The sequence below is a fragment of the Dictyostelium purpureum genome (assembly GCF_000190715.1).
Source record: "Dictyostelium purpureum unplaced genomic scaffold DICPUscaffold_219, whole genome shotgun sequence".
Lineage (NCBI taxonomy): Eukaryota > Evosea > Eumycetozoa > Dictyosteliales > Dictyosteliaceae > Dictyostelium > Dictyostelium purpureum.
Window position 1 is genome coordinate 28,374 of NW_003519555.1, and position 21,366 is coordinate 49,739.

Below are 21,366 nucleotides of genomic sequence, written 5' to 3' on the forward strand. Positions count from 1 at the left end.
TTTTACATTTTTTTCACATTTTTTTTGTTTATTAATATTTAATTTTTTTTAGAAATATTTTATTTTTTTAAAGTAATAAAACTATAGATTTTGGGAAATATGGCAGAAAAGTAATCAAACCATTTTATTTTGAAAAAATATGACAAATCTTGAGGGTTCGGATAAATAAAAAAAGATTAAACAAAAATATTTAAATTAATTAAATAAAATGGTGTTACTATCATAACTTTTTAATTTATAATTAAAAAAAAATTAGAAGAATAATATTAAAATTTTACATTTTACAAATTTATTGGAAGATTTTGAGAGAAAAAAAAAATTGTGTTTTATTAATCTTTATATTTTATTTAACAATGGTGATGACGACCATGGCAATGACTGTTGCTACCATATGAGACTACATATGAGCCAGCTGGATATTGTTGGAAATATTGTGGATATACATAACCTGATTGTTGCTGAACGTATGGATATTGTTGATATGCAACTTGTTGTTGTTGTTGTGGATAAGCATAGCCTGGTTGTTGAACTTGTTGTGGATAAACATAACCTTGTTGTTGTACTGGTTGTAATGGTTGTAATGGGGTTGTTGGTTTTGGTTGCTGTGATTGTGGGTTAACTGGTAATGGGCTTTGAAGTAATGCTGCAATGTTTGGTGGTAATGTCCAGTAGGTTTGTTTGGTGTTATGATCGCAATAATATTTTTTACCTGTTGGATCCTCTCTTATAACCCATCCTTCTGGTAATCTTGGGTCTTTATATTCTAAACCTTGATATTTACTTGATTGTTGTTGTTGTTGTGATGGTTGAACGTTATTTACAGTTGGTACGCTTGGTGGTGCTTGTGGTTGTGGTTGATATGAAGTTTGTTGTGGTGTTTGTGGTGCGTATGGAGTTTGTTGTGGGGTTTGTTGTGGGATTTGTTGTGATGCTGGTGGTGCATATGGGGTTTGTTGTGGAGTTTGTTGTGGGATTTGTTGTGGAATTTGTTGTGGTGCATATGGAGTTTGTTGTGGGGTTTGTTGTGGAATTTGTTGTGGGATTTGTTGGGAGGTTTTTTGTGGGATTTGTTGTTGTTGTACAGTTGGTAAAGTTTGTTGTTGTTGTGGGATGCTAATTTGGGTACCATTTAAAGATTGGATACCAGTTTCAGTATGAACAGCATCTTGCATTTGGATATATTCAGAAACATTATCAAAATAAATCTCACCTTCCATTATACCAACAACTTGATTTTGATGAATGATTGGTTCTACAAATTGAATTTTCTTTTGGTCAACGCCTCCATAAGCTGGGCCAGTAATATGAGATGGATCAAATACTATATTGCTTAATGTAATTGTAATTTGACCTAATGATGGATCAGTTTCACCATTATATGTTTTATATTGTAATACATTAAAAACTATTGGAGATACTAATAAATCTTTTAAGCTTGTTGTAAAAATAATTTGATCTAATGATGTATCTTGCCAAAATAAATCAGTTGATTTTTTAGTTTTTAAAGTTTTTGTAATTTTTTGTATTCTATTTAAAAAAATAAAGTTAGGTATTATCAGTATCAAATTAATATTTATTATAAATTATAAATATATAACATACTTTGATTGGTTTAAAATATAATAAAAGAGATATTTTTCAATTGATTGGTCGATTGAAGAGAATGGTAAAGATCCTGCATAATAACTTGCTTTAAGATTACCGAATGTAAGTTTAACTTGAGTTAATTCGCACATTTCTAAATCGAATTCGACTGTACCATTTGCAATACCTTGATTACGTAAAACCAATTTATGATGAACTGGACCATTAAGAATTGTAAAAAAATCTAATTGTGATGAACCAATAAAGTTATCGCCCATAATACATGAATCCCAACATTCAATTTGAAACATTTTTCTTACTAAATCATTTCTATTTAATGTAGTTTGTACAATCTTTTCATATTTAAACTGTGGTGTTATTGATTTACTAATAGTTTCTGTTTTACTTTTTTTAAATTCATCCATTGAATACTGTTATTATTAAAAAAAAAAATTAATAAATAATATTTTAAAATTATTATTATATTTTTTTCAAATTACTTTTACATAAGGATCGATATTTATATTATTATTGTTATGATTTTCTTTTTTTAAAGTTAAATCATAACATTTAATATTTGAAAGTTTTAAGATATAGTTATTCATTGTTGAAGTGAATATGTATATATATATAATGTATTTGTGAATGTATAAAAAATTTAATTGTATGTTGTAAAAAAAAATACTATGGCAAAAAAAATTTCAAAAAAAATTGTAAAAAAAAATTTTTATTCCATTTTTTTTATTTTATAATTTAAAAAAAAATCTACCCAACCTAAAAATTTAAACCTGTATTATTTTTTAATTTTACGAGAAAATTATATTTTTTAATTAATATTAACACCAAAAAATAAAAATAATAAAAAAATTAATATTTACAAAAAAATTAATTATGATTTAAAAAAAAATAATTAAAAAAAATTTTATCTTCTTTTTTTAATGTAGTTAATTTTCGTTCTAAAAAATTACCCCTTATTTTTTTTTATATTTAAAATGATCGATAAGGAAATAAATAATCACAATTACATTTGTAATTTATAAAAAAAAAAAAAACATATTTTTTTTTCCAACCAACATTATTTATTTCTATTTTAATTAGAAAATCTGATAAAATAAAATTTTAACTTTAAAAAATTTGCTTTTTAAAAAAAAACAACTATATAATAAAAAAATTATTTGAATATTTACATATATAGAAACAACTGATAATTATTTATATTTTTATTTAAATTTAATTTAAAATAATTTAATTTTCTTTTTTTTTTTTTTAAAAAAAAGTATATAAATACTTTTTTTAAAATATTCAAATATATCAATATAATCATTTAAGATAATAAAAAATAAAAATGGCAAAGTTTATTTCAATTTTATTAATTCTTTGTTTATTCACAAGTTATTCATTAAGCTTTAAAACTTGTATCAATTCAACATATTGTCAAGTTATTAACAACCCATACAAGTACATCCAATCAGAACAATTAAACTCTATCCCAGCATCCACCCAAGCTCTTATTACAAAAGTCAAAAATCATTATTGCCAAGCTTCAGTAATGGATTCTGAATGTAGAATGACCCCAAGTGATTGTTCAGGTTTAAATAAAGAATGCAAAACCTATATTGGTACACCAACCTGGAAGAAAATGCCTCCAGCCGGTTTACAACTTTTAAAAGGTTTATTCAAACATTGTGACTCTAAATTAATGGATTGTCCAATTTAAATTGTTAAAACAAAATAATATTTTTATTTTTTTAAAAAAAAAAAAAGTTTATTAAAGTAAAATAAAGATTATTTATTTCATAAAAATTAAATTATTATTATTTTAAAATTTATTATTATTTTTATTTTTGTTTAAATCGGTTCTTTTTTTGGATTTATAAAGTAAAGGAATAATATTCAAAATTCCCAAACAAAAAAAATTATATAGTTTTTTTTATTTTTTGTATTTTGTTAGGGGTGTGGTTTAAAAATAACAACACACACGTTAAGCATTTCCCAAATTTATAAATAAAAAAATTATTGGTATTTTCCTATTTTATTTTTTTAGTTTTAACCATTTTTGTTTTTATTATAATCAAAAACTACTTCCATTATCATAATTTATATCTATATATTTATAAATAGTAATAAAACTGATTATAATTATTTCTTTTAAAATTTATTTTAAAAAAATAATTTTATAATTTTTTTTTTTTTTTTTTAAAATAAAAATAAAAAAGTATTTAAATCATATTTTTTTATTCTATATTTTCAATAAAGAATAACTAAATATTTAAATAGTGATCAAATACTAATACTTTAAGAAATGGCCAAATTAATTTTAATTTTGTTAATTATTTTCTTTGTCAGTCACATGGCTTTGGGTTTTGAAAAATGTATCAGTCAAACTGATTGTGCCAATGTTCAAAAAGCCATCATTGATATGGAAAAGAATGCCCCTAAAACAGATCAACATAATGGTGAAATGGACAACTTTAAGAGAATTATAAATGAAAATTGCAAACTAAAGAAATGCACCATGGAGACCGACTGCAGAAAGTTTATCGATGGATACCAAGCTCACAAAAATGATTTATCAAAACTCAAGAAAGAAAACAGAGATGCCTTATTAAATATTCTCCAACATAACTGCGGTGTTAAAACCAATTAAAAAATATATTTTCATTTTGAAAAATATAACCCAAAAAAAAATATTTTATACACTACCTATGTGTATTTTTTATACTTTAATAATTTAAAATAAAATAAACAGTACAACAAAACTTTAGTTTATTAAAAAATATAATTAAAAATCTTCTTTTTGTATATTATTTTTTTTATTTATTTATTTTTTTATTTTTTATGACACACACTTTATATCTTTTCATATTAAAAAACATCTTATTTTGGTTTTTCTATTAACCACCATTACATTATTTTTTCATCAAATATTTATTTATTTCTGTTTATATATTTGTGTTTGTGTTTGTGTTTGATATTACTATAGTGTGCCTTTAAAAAAATGGAAAGATTATCTTTTCGCGAGAATCAGTTAAGATTTAATTGGTAGTTTAAACATTTACTGATCCGAGTTAAGATACAAAAATAAAAAAAATAAAAAAAATAAAAAAACCAACCACTACAAAACCCACATATGTCTATATAAAAATTAAATAATATCTATTAAAGAAAATTTAATATGTTTTTTTTTTTTAAATATAACTTTAAACATTATTTTTTTTTATTTTTTTTTTGTTTTATTTTATTTTGTTTTGTTTTGTTTTATTTTATTTTTTTAAAAAAAAAAAAGTATTTAAAATATTTTTTAATGTATATTCAGTGTTGTGATTAATTTATTTGTTTTATATATATATATTGTTGGAGAATGATGAAACTAGTTTCTATTTCTATTATATTTTTATTATTTACAAGTTTGGTGGTTTGTTTCCATAATTGCATTAGTATCAAGGACTGTAATAGTATTTTAGACGCCATGGCTACATATCCACACAAGAACACCACGATATATAGATCGGTTAGAAGAATTATCAATGTAAACTGTGGCCGACAACCCACCTGTACAATGAGCGCAAATTGTTCTAGTTTTATAAATAGCTATAATGTTCACAAAGCTGAAATAGAAGAGGTGCCAATAGATTTTAGAAATGCATTATATGATATTCTTGAAAACAATTGTTATTTAGTTTTTGAACGAAATCAGACATCATCAAGTGCCTAATTACCACACTGTGGGGATGGGTTTCATCACCACATTTTTAATTATATTATTATTATTATACATTGTAATACCATTATTGTTATTATTATTTTAAAATAAAAAATAGATTTTGTTACTAAATTTATTTTATCATTTTTTATGGTATTTAAAAATATTTATTTATAACTTTTTTAAAAGAAAATTTATTATTTTTTTTCTATTTTGTTCAAAATAATTACAAAAAATTAAATTAAAAAATAAATAAAAAAATTTTATTTTTTTTTAAATTTTTTTTTTTTTTTTTTTTTTTTTTTTTAAATTCATAAAAATAAAAAAAAAAAAAAAAATATTTTTAAATTTAAAAAAAAAAAAAGTGTATATATAGATATATTTATTTATTGTTCTAAATCTTTTTAGAACTAAACACAAAACACATTCACCATATATATATTATATTTTTTATATATAAAATAAATTCATATTAACATTCATTTTATATATATACACTTTATTACTTTTTTTTTTTTTATTTTTTATTATTTATAACGTGAACATCAAATAATAAACCATTTTTGTATAAAACCAACCTTTTTTTATTTTTTTATATTGTATTTTTTATTTTTAAAATAATAAATCAAAAATTACATATAAATAATTTTTTTAAAAAAATAATTAATAAACACATCCACCTCAACACATATTTATTAAATAATAATAATAAGTAAATAAATAATATTAATTATAATAAATAATTTATTTATAGATTAATCTAAATATTTAGGCAATTCTTCTTTTTATTTTTTTTTAAAAAAAGAAAAGATTAATAATAAACAATAAATCATTAAATAATAAATCATTAGAATAAACTAATAACAAGTAATAAAATAATGAGTCAACCAAAAGATAAAAAGAAATCTTTTAATAACACTGGTAGTGGCGGTGGAACTGGTGGAAGTGGTGGATATAATTCATCACCAAAACATGGTAATAACAGAAATAGCAATAAACAACAATCACCATCACATCATCATAATAATAATAATACTATAAACAGTCATCAACCACATTCATCTCAAGCACAAGACGGTTTAACTCAAATGAAAGAAAGAACAGTTTATATGTCAATGAGTTTAGTTGGTCAAGTGATCAGTGTTACATTAAAGAATGGCGACATTTATGAAGGTATTCTATCATCAACTCAAACTAATACAGCTGGAGATAAAGGTGGTAGCGGAGGTTGGGGTCTAGTATTAAGAATGGCAAGAAAGAAAGATTTAAATAACAAAGTAATTACAACTCAACCATTACCAATTATTATTATTCAAGCTAAAGACTTTTTACAACTTACAGCAACAGGTGTAGTTTTAGATCACTATAAAGATTCATTTATGAGTAGAGAACTCTTCTACACCGATACCGAATTAAGTGGTTTTGATGGCAACCTTAAAGAACGTGAACTTCTTCCATGGACTCCAGATCCAACATTCGATGGCTCATTAGAAGATTTTGGCGAAAAAAAACCATCCAACTGGGATCAATTCGAAGCAAATGAAAAATTATTTGGTGTTACTACAAGTTATGACGAAGATCTTTATACAACTCGTTTAGATAGAGACTCCGATTTCTATATTAAAAATCAAAGACTTGCTGAAAGAACTGCTCACGAAATTGAAAATGTAATTAAATATAATAGTTTTTTACAATAATATTGTTTTTTAATATTAATATTTTTTTTTATTTTATTAAAGGAAAAATCATCAAATATTCATTTATTAGAAGAGCGTGGTTATATTGAAGGTGCAGATTATGATGAAGAAGAGCGTTATAGTTCAGTTGTTAGAAAAGGAGGTGTTACAAATGGTAATAGCCCATCAACTACCACCACCACATCATCAACTACTATTTCATCGACATCATCAGTTTATATTCCACCATCTAAACGTGGCCAATCAGGAAAATCAACACCTAATCAAAAATCACAAGATGCAATTATATCACCACCAACTTCCACTACTACTACCACCTCAACTAAAACCTCAATCGATACATCAACTATATCACAAACATCCAATACACCAAGTACAGGTTCAACACCATCAACACCATCGACACCATCAACACCATCGACACCAAAATCATCTTCACAATCAGTTTCAAATAATTCACCATTAGGCGAAAATTACAATAAAGAATCACCAAACATTTCAAAATTACGTTTTGGTTCACAAGCAATCGAACAAGAAGCTATGGGATCACCACGTGAAATTTTATCACCACGTACAGTCGCATACACTCATTACAGAAAGGTATTATTATCAGAACCACATGCCAAATTGAACCAATTAAATCAATTAAAATCATCATCTCAAGGTGTTGCTACTACTCCATCCTCACAAGCGGAAACTCCAAAATCACCAGCACCAATGATCGTATCCGATCACGGTTTAGTAAGAGCTCTTTCATTGGAAATAGCCACTCCATCTGTTCCAGAAAACGTTGTAAATGAATTCAATAGCTTTAAATTAAAAAATCAACCAAACGTTAATCGTGGCTTTGAAACTCAAAATCTTAAAAGTTTTAGTAGTAATTTAGTTATTAAATCGAAATCAAGACCAGGTTCACCATTAATCGGATCTGGTTCACCACGTCCAACTCCAACTCAACTTTCTTTAGCTGCCACTACAGTCGAAGAAATTAAATCTACAACAACAATGGCTGCACAAGTTAAACAAGCATTAAGCGCCGATGAAAAAGATTCTGAAAAAACTAATGATGAAAAGAAAGATGAAGAAAATAAACAAACAACAAGCGAAAAGAAAGAAGATGAAAAGAAAGATTCAACTACTTCAACTACAACCACAACCACTACAACATCAACTTTAACATTAAAATCAAGATTAAAATTAAATCCAAATGCTAAAGAATTTGTACCACCAAGTTCAAGTAAATTATCAGCACCAAAAGCAGTACCAGAATCAAAAACTGATAGTATTACACCAATTAATGAAATTTATTATGAATCAATGAAAAAAAGATTACAGAATCAAGAATCACCACACTCTGTACCATCCTATTGGAGTGATCAATATATCCGTTTCGATGATCAAATTGACCCAGCATTAGCTTATGGATATCCACATCTCAGAGGTCCAGTTGGTCCAATGAGTCCTGTACCATTTTATCATCATTTACCACAAGCTATGGTCCCACCACACGCTCAAATTCTTGGTCAACCACCAAAAGGAGGTATGATTCACGCTGGTATGATCCCACAACAAGCCCCACCAGGAGCCATGGGTGGTAAGGCTATTCATTACCCACCACCACAATCACAACAAGGTGGCCAAACTCCACCACCACCAGGAGTTCAAGTTAGAGGTCAACCATTCATACCGGGACATGCTGGTGTACCAGTTGGACCACCACCAAATGGTCAACCATTTGTTTTTACCCAACCACCACCATTCCACCCATCAGCTTATCAATTACATGCCCCAGGTATCCCACAAAAGAGATATCCACAAGGTGTTACACCACATTATGCTCCACAAAATGTTCCCCCACATATGAACCAATATCAACAAATTATTTTACCTGGTCAACCACCTTCACCACAAAATTCAATGGGTGTCCCACCAAACCAAGAAGGTGGTCATAGAATTAATTATCCTCCAGCTTATATTCAAAGACAATATCACCCAAATGATCAACAATATCATTAATAAATAATTTAATATATAAAAAATTAATAATATTAAAAATAAAAAATAAAAAATAAAAAGAAATATAAAAAAATAATCGCTAGTTATTTTCCATAAACCATTTTAATTTAATTTTTTTTTTTCACTAAAATCACTAAAAAAATAATAAAAAAATAAAAAAAAATAAAAAAATTTTATTTTTATTTTTTTTATTTTTATTTTTTTAATTATTTTTTTACAATCATCATTTAATTATTTTAATGATGAATAATAATTCTATTAGGCATATTTCATTAACTGATAGAATTGTGTTATCATGGAAGGGAAATATTTTTAGAAGGGCTATAGCACTTGCAGATGTAGATAACGATGGTGACAATGAATTAATAGTTGGTAGTTTAGAAGGTAATTTAGCAATTTTTAAAGGAATGTCAGAAAAGCCATGGAAAATATCAAGCGGATTGGGATCTATTAGTTGTATTTCTTGTGGTGATTTAGCTAATTCTGGTAGAAAGTTGATTATTGTTATATCTTCTGAAGGTATTTGCAATATCTATGATCTTTCTGAACAATTACAATCAAATGAAATAAATAACAATATTAATTTAAATAATAATAATAATAATAATAATAATAATAATAATAATAATAATAATCCAAATATAATAATTCAAAGTGATCAAGTTTCAGATAATTCATCAACATCTTCTTTACAACAACCCACAATTTTATCATCCCCCAATATTATTGTAGATGAAAATTATGAAGTCAATAACTATACCCATCAACATAATAATTCTACTAATGATTCAACCACAATTTCTACAGTTTCAGTAACAAACTTATCAACTGAATTGGTCGAAAACAATACTCTAATAAATGAAATAAATAATCAAACAAATGAAGATGAAAACCCTTTAAATGTTACAGATGGTTTAGAAATAAATGAAAATAATAATAACAATAACAACATTAATAATAATAATAATAATAATAACAATAGTAGTAATAATAATAACAATAATAATATCAATAATTCCCTATCAAATTCATACGAAGACAACAATATATTGGTTCCAATACTCTCACAAAGATTACCTCCAAATGCATCATCAATTCTAATTGGGGATATTGACGATGATGGACAAAATGAATTAGTTATTGGTACATATGATCATACTTTATTTTCATTTTCACTAAAAGACTCATCAAAAGGAATATCAGATTCCGATAATTCAATTAGTAGTACAAATATTATTCTCAACACTCAAGATAATATAAATAATGAAAATTTTGATCATAATAATTACAATAACAATAATAACAATAATAGCAATAATAATAATAATAGATTTTCATTAATTATAAAAAATAAATGGCAACTACCTGGTCAAATTGGATCACTAGTTCAAGCAAAAGAATTAGGAGAAAATATATTAATAGTAGGTTTATGCGAAGGTACAAATTATATTATATTAAATAAAAAAGGACAATTATATAAAGAAGGTGCAAATGAATACCATGGATTTAATTATCATAGTGATTCATCAAACACTGATGTAGTTAGTGCAAGTGGTAGCAGTGTTGGCAATCTATTCTCACCTTCGTTAGGCGGTGCTAGTGGCAATAGTGGCAATACCATAATAAACACAGGTTCATCGAATATGTCAACATCAGGGAATACTGGTACATCATCAATAGTGGCGAACCAATCAACCAATACAGACCCATTAAACATTTCAAATAGAAAAAAAAGAACAGAAATTATAACAAACATAAGTTGTCCAATTAGAGTGAATTTTCCTTTGTTAGACGATGAGAATGATCCAAAGAAGAGTAGTAGTATCGTATCAATTGCAACATTAGATGGTATACTGAGATTACAAAAAATAGGTATAGGAATAGTATGGAAAATGGAAATAGAGGAAATGGGCAGTGGTCAATTAATTTCATTACAAACCATTCAACTGGATCAAAATAAAATAAATAATAATAGTAATAGTAATAATAATAATAATAATAATAATAATAATAATTTTAATTCAAATGACTATATAGTTGCATGTGGTTGGGATGGTTTAACATTAATCGTTGATCCAAAACAAAGAAATGTTATATCCTATAAATTTGGCGACAGAGTTTGTGCATTTACTTCAGGTTCTTATTCGCTTACCAAAGGTACTTTCAGTAATTGTTTTATCTATGTAACTTTTTTTGGTGAAATTATTATTTATTACGATATAGCTCCAAATATTCAACCTGTTCACAGTTTAACATTTCAAACAAAAGCAGAATGGAATAAATTTTCAAATGATATTATGTCACCACAAATAAATAATAGTGATAACGATAATGATAACGATAACGATACCCCCTCTTCAAATTCACCCACTTACCAACACAATCAATTTGATCAATCAGAAACCTTCAGTTTATTATTATCTCAAAATTTTAGTTTATCAAAATTAAAAGAGTATTTAGAATCACTCCAAAAAAAATAAAATTTTATTTTAATTTTTTATTTAAGTTTAATTTAATTTATATTTAAATTGTTTTTTAATTTCTATGGATCAATAATACAACTATTAAAGCTATATTTTCCGATTGGGTTTTTTTAAGAAAGAAATTATTTTTATTTTTTTTTTAAAAAATATTATTTATAATTGGTTAATTTATTATTTATTTAAAATTTTAAATAATGGTTTTTAATTTATAGTTATCTTTGTAACAGTAGTTTTAATTAAACTTCTATTGAAAATTATAAATTTTAAAAAATCAATTTATAATTAATATAAATTATTTTTATATTTTTTATTAATTATATTTTATTTAATAAGGAAAAAAAAATAAAAAACTCAATAGTAATTAATATATTTGAAAAAATTTAAAAAAAAAAGACAAGACACATTTCTATTATTATATTTGAAAAAAAAAAAAAAATTAATTGACACAAACTCTGATATATATTTATTTGTTAAAAGCATTATTATTTTTATTTTATTATTTAAATAAAAATATACATTTTTAATTTTTATAATTATTTTTTTTAATATTTAAAAAAAAAAATAAATAATTAAACAAAGATAAAATATAATAAATTATATTGTAAAATTTATTAAGATAATAAAAAAATAATAATAAATAAACCAATAATAAATAATATTATAAAAAAAATGTAATTATCATTTCTTTATTTATAGTGATTAATTTTTTTTTTTTTTTTTTTGTAATCATGTAGTTCCTGATTTTTTTTTTCCTTTATGAGGAAAAAAAAATATTTAATTTTAAAAAAAAAGGCATTGTGTGGGAAAACCGGGTTTTCAAAACCCCCACATAATTTTTATAATCATTTTTTTATTTTTTTTTTAATTTTAATTTTATGTTTTTTTAATTTAAATTTTATGTTTTTTTTAATTTAAATTTTTTTAATTTTTTCATAGCTTGGAATAAATATTTTTTTTTTTTTTCTTTATTATTTTGTCAACATAAAAAAAATTTTATAACTTTATTTTTTTATATATTATAATACATACAATAATATTTTAATAACAATAATAATTTTTATTTTAATTAATAATAAATAACTTATAAATAATAATCCATATCACCACTCCGTATTTTAATCAATAATGGATTATTTATATTATTTTTGTGTTTTTGTCATTGGTGTTTCACTTTTATATATTATTCAACATTTTTATATAGTTATATATAACAACACCAACAACACCAACAACACCAACAACACCAACAACTCCAACGCCAACAACAACGCCAACGCCAACGTCAATGCTGATGCCAACGCCTACGCCAACGCCTACGCTAACTCCAACGCCAACTCCAACGCCAACTCCAACGCTAATGCCAATGCTGATGCCAACGCCAACGCCAACGCCAATGCTGATGCCAACTCCAACGCTAATGCCAATGCTGATGCCAACTCCAACGCCAACGCCAACTCCAATGCTGATGTCAACTCCAACTCCAACACCAATGCTGATGCCAACGCCATCTGTACAGCTTTCTTAGAACAAGACCTCCTAAGACAACAAGTACAACAACAACAACAACAACACCCAGAGCCACAGCCACAGCCAAAACCTAAAAACACTGGACCAATCCCTGGTTATAGAATGCTATTTAAAGCTATGGAAGAGTACGAGCGCCAACAACAAGAACAAGAATCAGAACCAGAACCAGAACCAGAATCAGTACCACAATCACAACCAAAACACACTGGATCAACCCCTGGTTATAGATCACTCTTTAAAGCTATGTATGAATTCGAGAAACAACAACAGGAATTAGAACCAGAACCAGAACAAGAATTAGAGCCAGAGCCAGAGCCAGAGCCAGAATCAGAATCAGAACCAGAGCCAGAGCCAGAGCCAGAGCCAGAGCCAGAGCCAGAGCCAGAGCCAGAGCCAGAATCAGAATCAGAGCCAGAGCCAGAGCCAGAGCCAGAGCCAGAGCCAGAGCCAGAATCAGAATCAGAGCCAGAGCCAGAGCCAGAGCCAGAACCAAAGCCAGAACCAATTTACCCAACATTCAACCCATCTCACTCACGTTATGCTGCTACCACCACTGCCACTGCCGCAACAACAACCAATCAATTATCTACAAAACCACGCTCACGCGCACAACAACGTTCACGTCCACAACCACTTCCACGTCCAAATCCACGTCCAAGTCCACGTCCATGTCCACGTCCACGTCCATGTCCACCTCCACAACCACGCTCACGCCCACAACACAATTCCCCAAGAGCACGTTCAAATAGATATCCAACATTAAATAGAGAGCATTCACGTTATAATGCCGTTGGTAATTCTCAATCATTCAATGTTCCACAACAATGCCCACAACAACCACAACAACAATTTACACCATCAAGGGCAAATTCCAATTACCCAGCATTTAATAGTGCTCATTCTCGTTTCAATACTGCAGGTGAACCATCAAGTATTCCAGCAACCAACCAACAAAGTGCACACCAATCAGAATACCCATCATTCAATGTAGACTATTCTCGTTATGAGTGTGCAGGTTCACCAACCCCATCAAACAACCCAATTTTCGATTCTGCTGATGAAGAAAAATTAAAAAGAGATCAAGCAGAAAAAGACCGTATTGAAAAAGAAATGTTGGAAGAAGAAAGATTACAACAAGAACGTGTTGAAAATCAAAGACTAGAACAAGAGCGTATCCATCAAGAAGCAATTGAAAGAGCACGTATTCAACAAGAAATTTTAGAAAAAGAACGTGCTGATAAAGAAAGAATTGAACAAGAACGTCTTGAGCAAGAAAATGAAAATATTGGTGACTGTTCCATTTGTTACATTACATTAAATACCACCAATGTCTGCTCCATCGAATGTTCTCATAAATTTTGCTTCAACTGTATCCGTAAATGGTTAAAGGAAGATAATACTTGTCCATTATGTAGAAAAGAGTTTTATTTTGTCAAAGTAAGTAATTCATACATTCATATTTATATAATTAATAAAACATATATTAATTTATTTCTTTATTTAATTGCAGATAGAGGGTCAAGCAGAGAAATCAATTTATGATGTTATATCAGATGATAATTCCGATGAAGATTCCGATGATGATTCAAATAATGGTGGCAACAACAATGATAATAGATCAGACTCTAATTCCCACGCTGATCATAATGATAATTACGACTCTGGATTCGTTCACAACAACGATAACGAATATGGTTTCAATCCTGATGACTACCTTCCAGATGAATATTTTATCAATAACGACAACCATTTATTTGATGATTCAAATCCAGAAGAATCTGTTGACTATATGAATCTCAATTAAATTTAAAATAGTTAACATAATCATCAAAGGAATTAAAGAAATAATATCATCATTATCAACTATAAATAATAAATAATGCATCATAAAATTCAACCCTTTAGAAAAAGCTCAGAAAAAGACAAGTAGATACTTAAAAATCCAAAAACCATTACAAAAGCAAAATTTAAAGGTAAAAATAATAATAACATTAATATAAATATAACTATATTTGATTATAAAAGATACTAACACTTAATTTTAAATATTTATTTAGTTTAATTCAAATTCTTTCTTTATAATATCAAAACGCTTATTGTTTAAAGTCTAATCAAAAATTTGGGGTCTTTGTTCCATCACGCCACATCCAAAGTCATAATACAGCAGCATAACCACACATATCCAACATCAATACTGGCATTCATCTTGGTCCTCAGCATTATCATTAGCATCCTCACTGGCATTCGTCTTGGTCCTCAGCATTATCATCAGCATCCTCACTGGCATTCATCTTGGTACTCAGCATTATCATCAGCATCATCACTGGCATTCATCTTGGTCCTCAGCATTATCATCAGCATCCTCACTGGCATTCATCTTGGTCCTCAGCATTATCATCAGCATCCTCACTGGCATTCATCTTGGTCCTCAGCATTATCATTAGCATCCTCACTGGCATTCATCTTGGTACTCAGCGTTATCATCAGAATCCTCACTGGCATTCATCTTGGTACTCAGCATTATCATCAGCATCCTCACTGGCATTCATCTTGGTCCTCAGTATTATCATCAGCATCCTCACCGGCATTCATCTTGGTACTCAGCATTATCATCAGCATCCTCACTGGCATTCATCTTGGTACTCAGCATTATTATTAGCATCCTCACTGGCATTCATCTTGGTCCTCAGCGTTATCATTAGCATCCTCACTGGCATTCATCTTGGTCCTCAGCATTATCATCAGCATAATCACTGGCATTCATCTTGGTACTCAGCATTATCATTAGCATCCTCACTGGCATTCGTCTTGGTCCTCAGCATTATCATCAGCATCCTCACTGGCATTCATCTTGGTCCTCAGCATTATCATCAGCATCCTCACTGGCATTTATCTTAGTCCTCAGCATTATCATTAGCATCCTCACTGGCATTCGTCTTGGTCCTCAGCATTATCATCAGCATCCTCACTGGCATTCATCTTGGTCCTCAGCATTTTCATCAGCATCCTCACTGGCATTCATCTTGGTACTCAGCATTATCATCAGCATCCTCACTGGCATTCGTCTTGGTCCTCAGCATTATCATCAGCAGCATCCATCAGCAGCATTCATCTTGGTCCTCATCAGCATCCATCTTACCGGCATTCATCTTGGTCCTCATCATCAGCATCCTCATCAGCATTCATCTTGGTCCTCAGCATTATCATCATCATCATGAGCATCCTCACTGGCATTCGTCTTGGTCCTCAGCATTATCATAATCATCATTCATCTTGGTCCTCAGCATTATCATCATCATTAGAATTCATCTTGCCCCTCATCATCATCAGCATTCATCAGCATAAGCTTTCATAAGCAGCAGTATCATCAACCCTAAAGCTTTATAAAGGAACTTTTAGTAAATCAGTAATAATTAATAATTTTGTGGGTAAAAAAAAAAAAAAAAAAAAAAAAAAAAAAAAATAATAATAATAATAATAATAATAATAATAATAGAATTAAACATTCACATATTTCAATCTATTTGATGGAAGAAATACATTTTCCCTGGCCAGGAAAATATATTGGAACATCAAATGATTTTAATATCGAAAATATTTTCATTATCAAAAAGATTTCATTGGTATTTTCATATTATATATTATTTCAACATCAATTATAATAATTAAATTAACAAATAACAATCAGTTAAAAAGTATATTTAGTTCAATTTAATTATTATCAATTCAGATTTCATTTTTATATTTCATAAAGAGTTAGTTATATAATTATATATTAATAAAAAAATAAAGATTAAAAATTTATAACATATTTATTTTTTATTTTCTTTTTTTATTTTCTATTATTTTTTTACTGGTTTTTATCTTTTTATTTTATTTTAGTTCATAATTTTATATATCGATTTTTTAAAAAGAAATATTTTAAAAAAAAATTTCAAAATTAATTTCAAAATTTAATTTTTTTTTAATTAAATTTTTTTTTTTTTTTTCATTTTTTAATTAAAATTTTCATAACACATAATTTATTTGCATACACTATGTATATATATAGTTTTTTAAAAAAATAAAATCTAAATAATTTTAGATTTATTAATATAAATAATTTCAAAAATAATATAAAATGACAATAACAGATAATAATTCAAATATTGATAGTTTATTAAATAATAAATTAAGAGATAGCTTAAATAATAATATTAGTAATAGTAATAAAAATTCACACAGTTGTTTTCATCATAGAGATAAGAATTGTTATAATAATTTTGTAAAAGTCGAAGAAAGTCCATTTTATTGGGATGCTATTGCAGTAACCGCACCAAAGTACGAACATGCAGAAGAGTTTTTAAAAGAGTTACAAATTAGGCAAAATGAAGGCATGATATCCAAGAAAACCTTTTTAATTTCAATACCGGATCCACACATAAATACTGGGAGAGAACATTTATTAAAAGTTGATCATGACTTGGAAATTGACGCTCATTCACTAACATCTACAGCCGCTTCAATTGAACCAGATTTGGTAATTGGTAAATTAAATCACCAATATCCCAATAGAAAAGATAGATTCTCTGGTAGTAGTTTTAACAATGAAAATGAAGAAAGTAGAGGCCATAGAGGGTCATGTGATTCACCGGCACCTGGTTCACCTAACGAAGATTCATCAACTCAATATTCATATTCTTACCATAACCATAAAAGTTATTCTAAAGTTGGCAGTGGCTCATCAATGATAAACTCTTTATTTGTAATAACAGAAAAATTATCAGCACTTTCTGGAAAAAGCTATTTAGATAGTGATATATTAAAGAATAAAAGAATTCTATTGCTTTTAAATGGTGGTATTCATCAACATGCTCCGCTTGTTAATCTCTGTACCAAAAGTTTCAGTATGCTCCCATTAAATAATGTAAATTTAGTTTATGATAGATGCTCAAAACTAAAGAAATTTGTGGGTGACTCTCCAGTGTATCCAATCGATATTTTATTATCTAATTTAAATGTCATATTACCTCATGCTCAGCCTGGCTTCATGGTGTGTTCTACCGAATCTTTAATATTTTTAGATTTAAATGATAAGAATCTAAATAGTCCCTCAAGTTGGCAAAAACCTGGTGTATCAGTTATTACAATGGATGTTGGTCCAGACTATTATACAAATCATGGTGTTTGTAGATTAAATGAAAAAGACGAGATTTTAGAAATTGCCTATAAACGAAGTGCAGAATATTTATCAAATAATGGTTTCATATCAAAAGAGGATAAAGCTTCAATATATACTGGTTTAGTCTTCTTTTGCCAAAAAACAACTGAAAAGCTATTATACCTCCATAATACACCACCGTTAGATTCATGTACCTATTTGGGTGTCGATAGTGGTTCCCAATTATTAAAATTTGGTGTTTTTCCAGGTATGTACATTAATTACACCCATTTAATTTCAATATTCATTAATATAATAAATACTAACTATTATTTTTCATAATAGATATTTTGTGTGCAATGACTAAACATGAAACATTAGAAAGTTATTTAAATCAACCATGCTTTCCGGGGTCAAATAAAAAATTGGTAGAGGGTGCAAGAAAAATTGTTTGGAAAACATTTAGAGATATAGAACTGCATTCAATTAAAATAAAAGGAAATTATTATTATTTTAAAAACCCAATGGATTTTTTGAACTTTATTCATAATAATGGTAAATATCAAATTTCAAGAAAAATGCATTCATTCATTGCCACTAAAAGTCCATGTAATGGGGTTGTTATCAATAGTATATTACTAGGTAATGGCAAGTGTTCAGATACGAGTATAATCTATAGCTCTGTATTAAGTGGGAATTGGTCAGTTGGTGAGGACTCTATTGTGTTTGGTGCAAAATCACTCTCTGCTAACTACCATATCAAAGATAGAATGATTGTAAATGAAATACGTTTAAAGCCCATTAAAATGAAGCATTCATCAAATGAAACTCCTCGAGCATTATTGGTATTGGGTATTCAAGATGATTTAAATTTATATTTTACAGATCCAAATGCTACAATTGCGAATAGAACATGGGAGGAATTTTTAAAAACTTCAGGTATAGCTCCAGAAGAATTGTGGTCAAAAGGTTTACCCAGAATTTTACGTACTGCTCGTTTATTCCCAATTATTGTGGACGATGAAGATGAAAAAATGATCGAAGCATCTCTATGGATACAAAATAAAGAATCACCACCATTAAGTGTAATTGGTAGATGGAAATCCTCTAAACGTGTTTCTATTTGCGATATAGTTGGGGAGTCATATTTATTAGATTATACTCAATTAGATATTAAAAATGATGAAACAAATAAAGATGTGGATACTAAACCATGTTCTTCATCTTTTGATACAGGTTCAAGTAAAGAATGGATTGTAGAGGGCAACATAGAAGCAGATTTTCAATCTCGTCGTGAAATTTCATTTCAAGTGGATTCTATGGAAATTGAAAACATATTGGTAAATGGTTTGGATCAATCAATCAATCCATTCATTCATAAATGGGATGAAAGTGGTATACCATTAGGAAGAGCATTAGAGAATTTAGATCGAATTTCGTTTTCAACTCCATTGCAATTTACCGGTCGTTTATTATCATGTATATCCGATACATTAGCGATTTATGTAAATAATAGAGGTGGCTTAAGATCTGGACCTGCGAAAAACTATAGCTGGGAAAAAGCTTTCAATTATTTTAGAAACCACGACGAAAGAAAGGGATTTTTATCATTAATTAAAGAACGTACTAAATGGTTGAATTCAAATGAAAATATGATTAGGGCTGCAAGACACTATGAAGGTGCTGGTCAAATAGTTATTAAAAACATTGTGGATACCTGCCAGACTCAACTATGTAAAATGGATCCTGAAAACTATAGAATTCTTCAACATAATGAATGGGTATGCATTTCATTACCGGTAAGAATAGATTTAGCAGGTGGATGGTTAGATGCAGCACCAATATGCTATGAACATGGAGGAAATGTTATAAATGCCGCTGTTTCAATTAGAGGAAAGAACCCCATTGAATGCAAAGTAAGAAGAATTAATGAGCCGGTATTGATATTCAATGTTGTGGGTTCATCATTAGACCCGGTAGTATGTAGCACCTTATTGGATCTTTTAGACTATGACCAACCACATGCTCCAGCATCATTATTGAAATCATGTTTCCTTCAATTGGGCCTTATAGATTATTCAAGAAAGTGTAAAATATCTCTAAAAGAACAATTGGAAAAATTAGGTGGTGGTATTGAAGTAAGATCAACATCAAACTTACCCACAGGTTCAGGTTTAGGTACATCAAGTATTTTAGCAGCAGGTCTAATATATGGGATTGCATATGCATATGGTTATAAATATAGTGACCAACATCTTTTCCACGCAGTATTAAAGGTAGAACAAATGTTAACCACGGGTGGTGGGTGGCAAGATCAAGTAGGTGGTGTACTTGGTGGATTTAAAGAGGGTAAATGCAGTAAATTCCAAGCAAAAGGTGACCACATCAATGTTACATTTGAACAAATTCAAATGTCAAATGAGGATATTGCAAAGTTTAATCAACATTTATTATTGGTTTATACAGGCAGAACGAGATTAGCAAGAGATTTACTTCAAGATGTTGTAAGACGTTGGTACGCTAAAACTTCAGAAATATTGGATACCACTAATAATCTTCTTAAAACAACCGAGAAAATGAGGGATGCATTAAGCAAATGTGATATAGAAGCTATTGGAAAAAATTTAATAGATTATTGGAATCAAAAGAAAACAATGGCAGCAGGTGCAGAACCATCAAGAATTACAGAGTTATTTAATAAGGTTAAAGATTTAGTCCATGGTTACTCACTAGCAGGTGCAGGTGGCGGTGGTTTTATGTTATTAATTACAAAAGAAGACTGTAGCTCCACAAAAGTTAAAATAGAAAATATTTTGAAGAATGTAGATGGCTTTGAAACTGTCGAATTCTTTGAAGCAACTATCAATACTAAAGGTTTAGAAACTCATTTTGAAAAGGTTCAAGACTTTTTAACAGTTCCAACTTTTGTCTCAAAATAAAAATTATTTTTTTAAATTATTTCTTTTTTTTCTATATTTATTTTTATTTGAAATTTGTTATTTTTAGTTAAAATTTGTGGTACCACACTGTATAAAATGTAATGTAGATGGAGCTACTTTACAAAAAGTTGGGCGCGGTAACGTCAATTCGTGCGAGATTCTGAAAACCTGCGAGACTGGTTTTATAGAATCTGTTTACAAAAAAGAACGCCTGGAAGATATTTTAAAATCAAAAATTGCCTCAAGCCGGGATCGAACCAGCGACCTTAAGAACTTC

At 28.1% G+C, this 21,366-nt stretch overlaps 9 protein-coding genes across 9 annotated transcripts; 8 read left to right on the plus strand and 1 right to left on the minus strand.

Annotated features, from left to right (window-relative positions):
• Positions 1-347: 347 nt before the first annotated feature.
• On the minus strand, positions 348-2,189 carry DICPUDRAFT_81110 (uncharacterized protein; the record flags this gene model as incomplete). The annotated part of the gene is made up of 3 exons (XM_003290337.1): positions 348-1,527; positions 1,603-2,015; positions 2,085-2,189. 3 exons carry the CDS (start codon positions 2,187-2,189, stop codon positions 348-350), a joined length of 1,698 nt encoding a protein of 565 aa, XP_003290385.1.
• Positions 2,190-2,929: 740 nt separating this feature from the next.
• On the plus strand, positions 2,930-3,301 carry DICPUDRAFT_81111 (uncharacterized protein; the record flags this gene model as incomplete). The annotated part of the gene is made up of 1 exon (XM_003290325.1): positions 2,930-3,301. The coding sequence occupies one exon, from the start codon at positions 2,930-2,932 to the stop codon at positions 3,299-3,301; it is 372 nt and encodes a 123-aa protein (XP_003290373.1).
• Positions 3,302-3,844: 543 nt separating this feature from the next.
• Positions 3,845-4,355, plus strand: DICPUDRAFT_98674 (uncharacterized protein). Its single transcript, XM_003290326.1, has one exon. The coding sequence runs from the start codon at positions 3,887-3,889 to the stop codon at positions 4,229-4,231; it is 345 nt and encodes a 114-aa protein (XP_003290374.1). The 5' UTR covers positions 3,845-3,886; the 3' UTR covers positions 4,232-4,355.
• Positions 4,356-4,940: 585 nt separating this feature from the next.
• DICPUDRAFT_92477 (uncharacterized protein) lies at positions 4,941-5,416 on the plus strand. The gene has a single exon (XM_003290327.1). It carries the CDS (start codon positions 4,946-4,948, stop codon positions 5,297-5,299), a length of 354 nt encoding a protein of 117 aa, XP_003290375.1. The 5' UTR covers positions 4,941-4,945; the 3' UTR covers positions 5,300-5,416.
• A 749-nt stretch (positions 5,417-6,165) lies between these two features.
• Positions 6,166-9,034, plus strand: DICPUDRAFT_98676 (uncharacterized protein; the record flags this gene model as incomplete). The annotated part of the gene is made up of 2 exons (XM_003290328.1): positions 6,166-6,954; positions 7,027-9,034. The coding sequence occupies 2 exons, from the start codon at positions 6,166-6,168 to the stop codon at positions 8,998-9,000; spliced, it is 2,763 nt and encodes a 920-aa protein (XP_003290376.1). The 3' UTR covers positions 9,001-9,034.
• A 208-nt stretch (positions 9,035-9,242) lies between these two features.
• On the plus strand, positions 9,243-11,480 carry DICPUDRAFT_81115 (uncharacterized protein; the record flags this gene model as incomplete). Its single annotated transcript, XM_003290329.1, has 1 exon — positions 9,243-11,480. One exon carries the CDS (start codon positions 9,243-9,245, stop codon positions 11,478-11,480), a length of 2,238 nt encoding a protein of 745 aa, XP_003290377.1.
• A 1,128-nt stretch (positions 11,481-12,608) lies between these two features.
• DICPUDRAFT_81116 (uncharacterized protein) lies at positions 12,609-14,814 on the plus strand (the record flags this gene model as incomplete). The annotated part of the gene is made up of 2 exons (XM_003290330.1): positions 12,609-13,997; positions 14,521-14,814. The coding sequence occupies 2 exons, from the start codon at positions 12,609-12,611 to the stop codon at positions 14,812-14,814; spliced, it is 1,683 nt and encodes a 560-aa protein (XP_003290378.1).
• Positions 14,815-14,889: 75 nt separating this feature from the next.
• On the plus strand, positions 14,890-16,228 carry DICPUDRAFT_154884 (uncharacterized protein; the record flags this gene model as incomplete). Its single annotated transcript, XM_003290331.1, has 4 exons — positions 14,890-14,936; positions 15,117-15,606; positions 15,627-15,778; positions 15,799-16,228. The coding sequence occupies 4 exons, from the start codon at positions 14,890-14,892 to the stop codon at positions 16,226-16,228; spliced, it is 1,119 nt and encodes a 372-aa protein (XP_003290379.1).
• Positions 16,229-17,715: 1,487 nt separating this feature from the next.
• Positions 17,716-21,107, plus strand: DICPUDRAFT_49164 (uncharacterized protein). Its single transcript, XM_003290332.1, has 4 exons — positions 17,716-17,916; positions 17,953-18,418; positions 18,496-19,283; positions 19,413-21,107. The coding sequence occupies exons 1-4, from the start codon at positions 17,737-17,739 to the stop codon at positions 21,087-21,089; spliced, it is 3,111 nt and encodes a 1,036-aa protein (XP_003290380.1). The 5' UTR covers positions 17,716-17,736; the 3' UTR covers positions 21,090-21,107.
• The last annotated feature ends 259 nt before the right edge of the window (positions 21,108-21,366 follow it).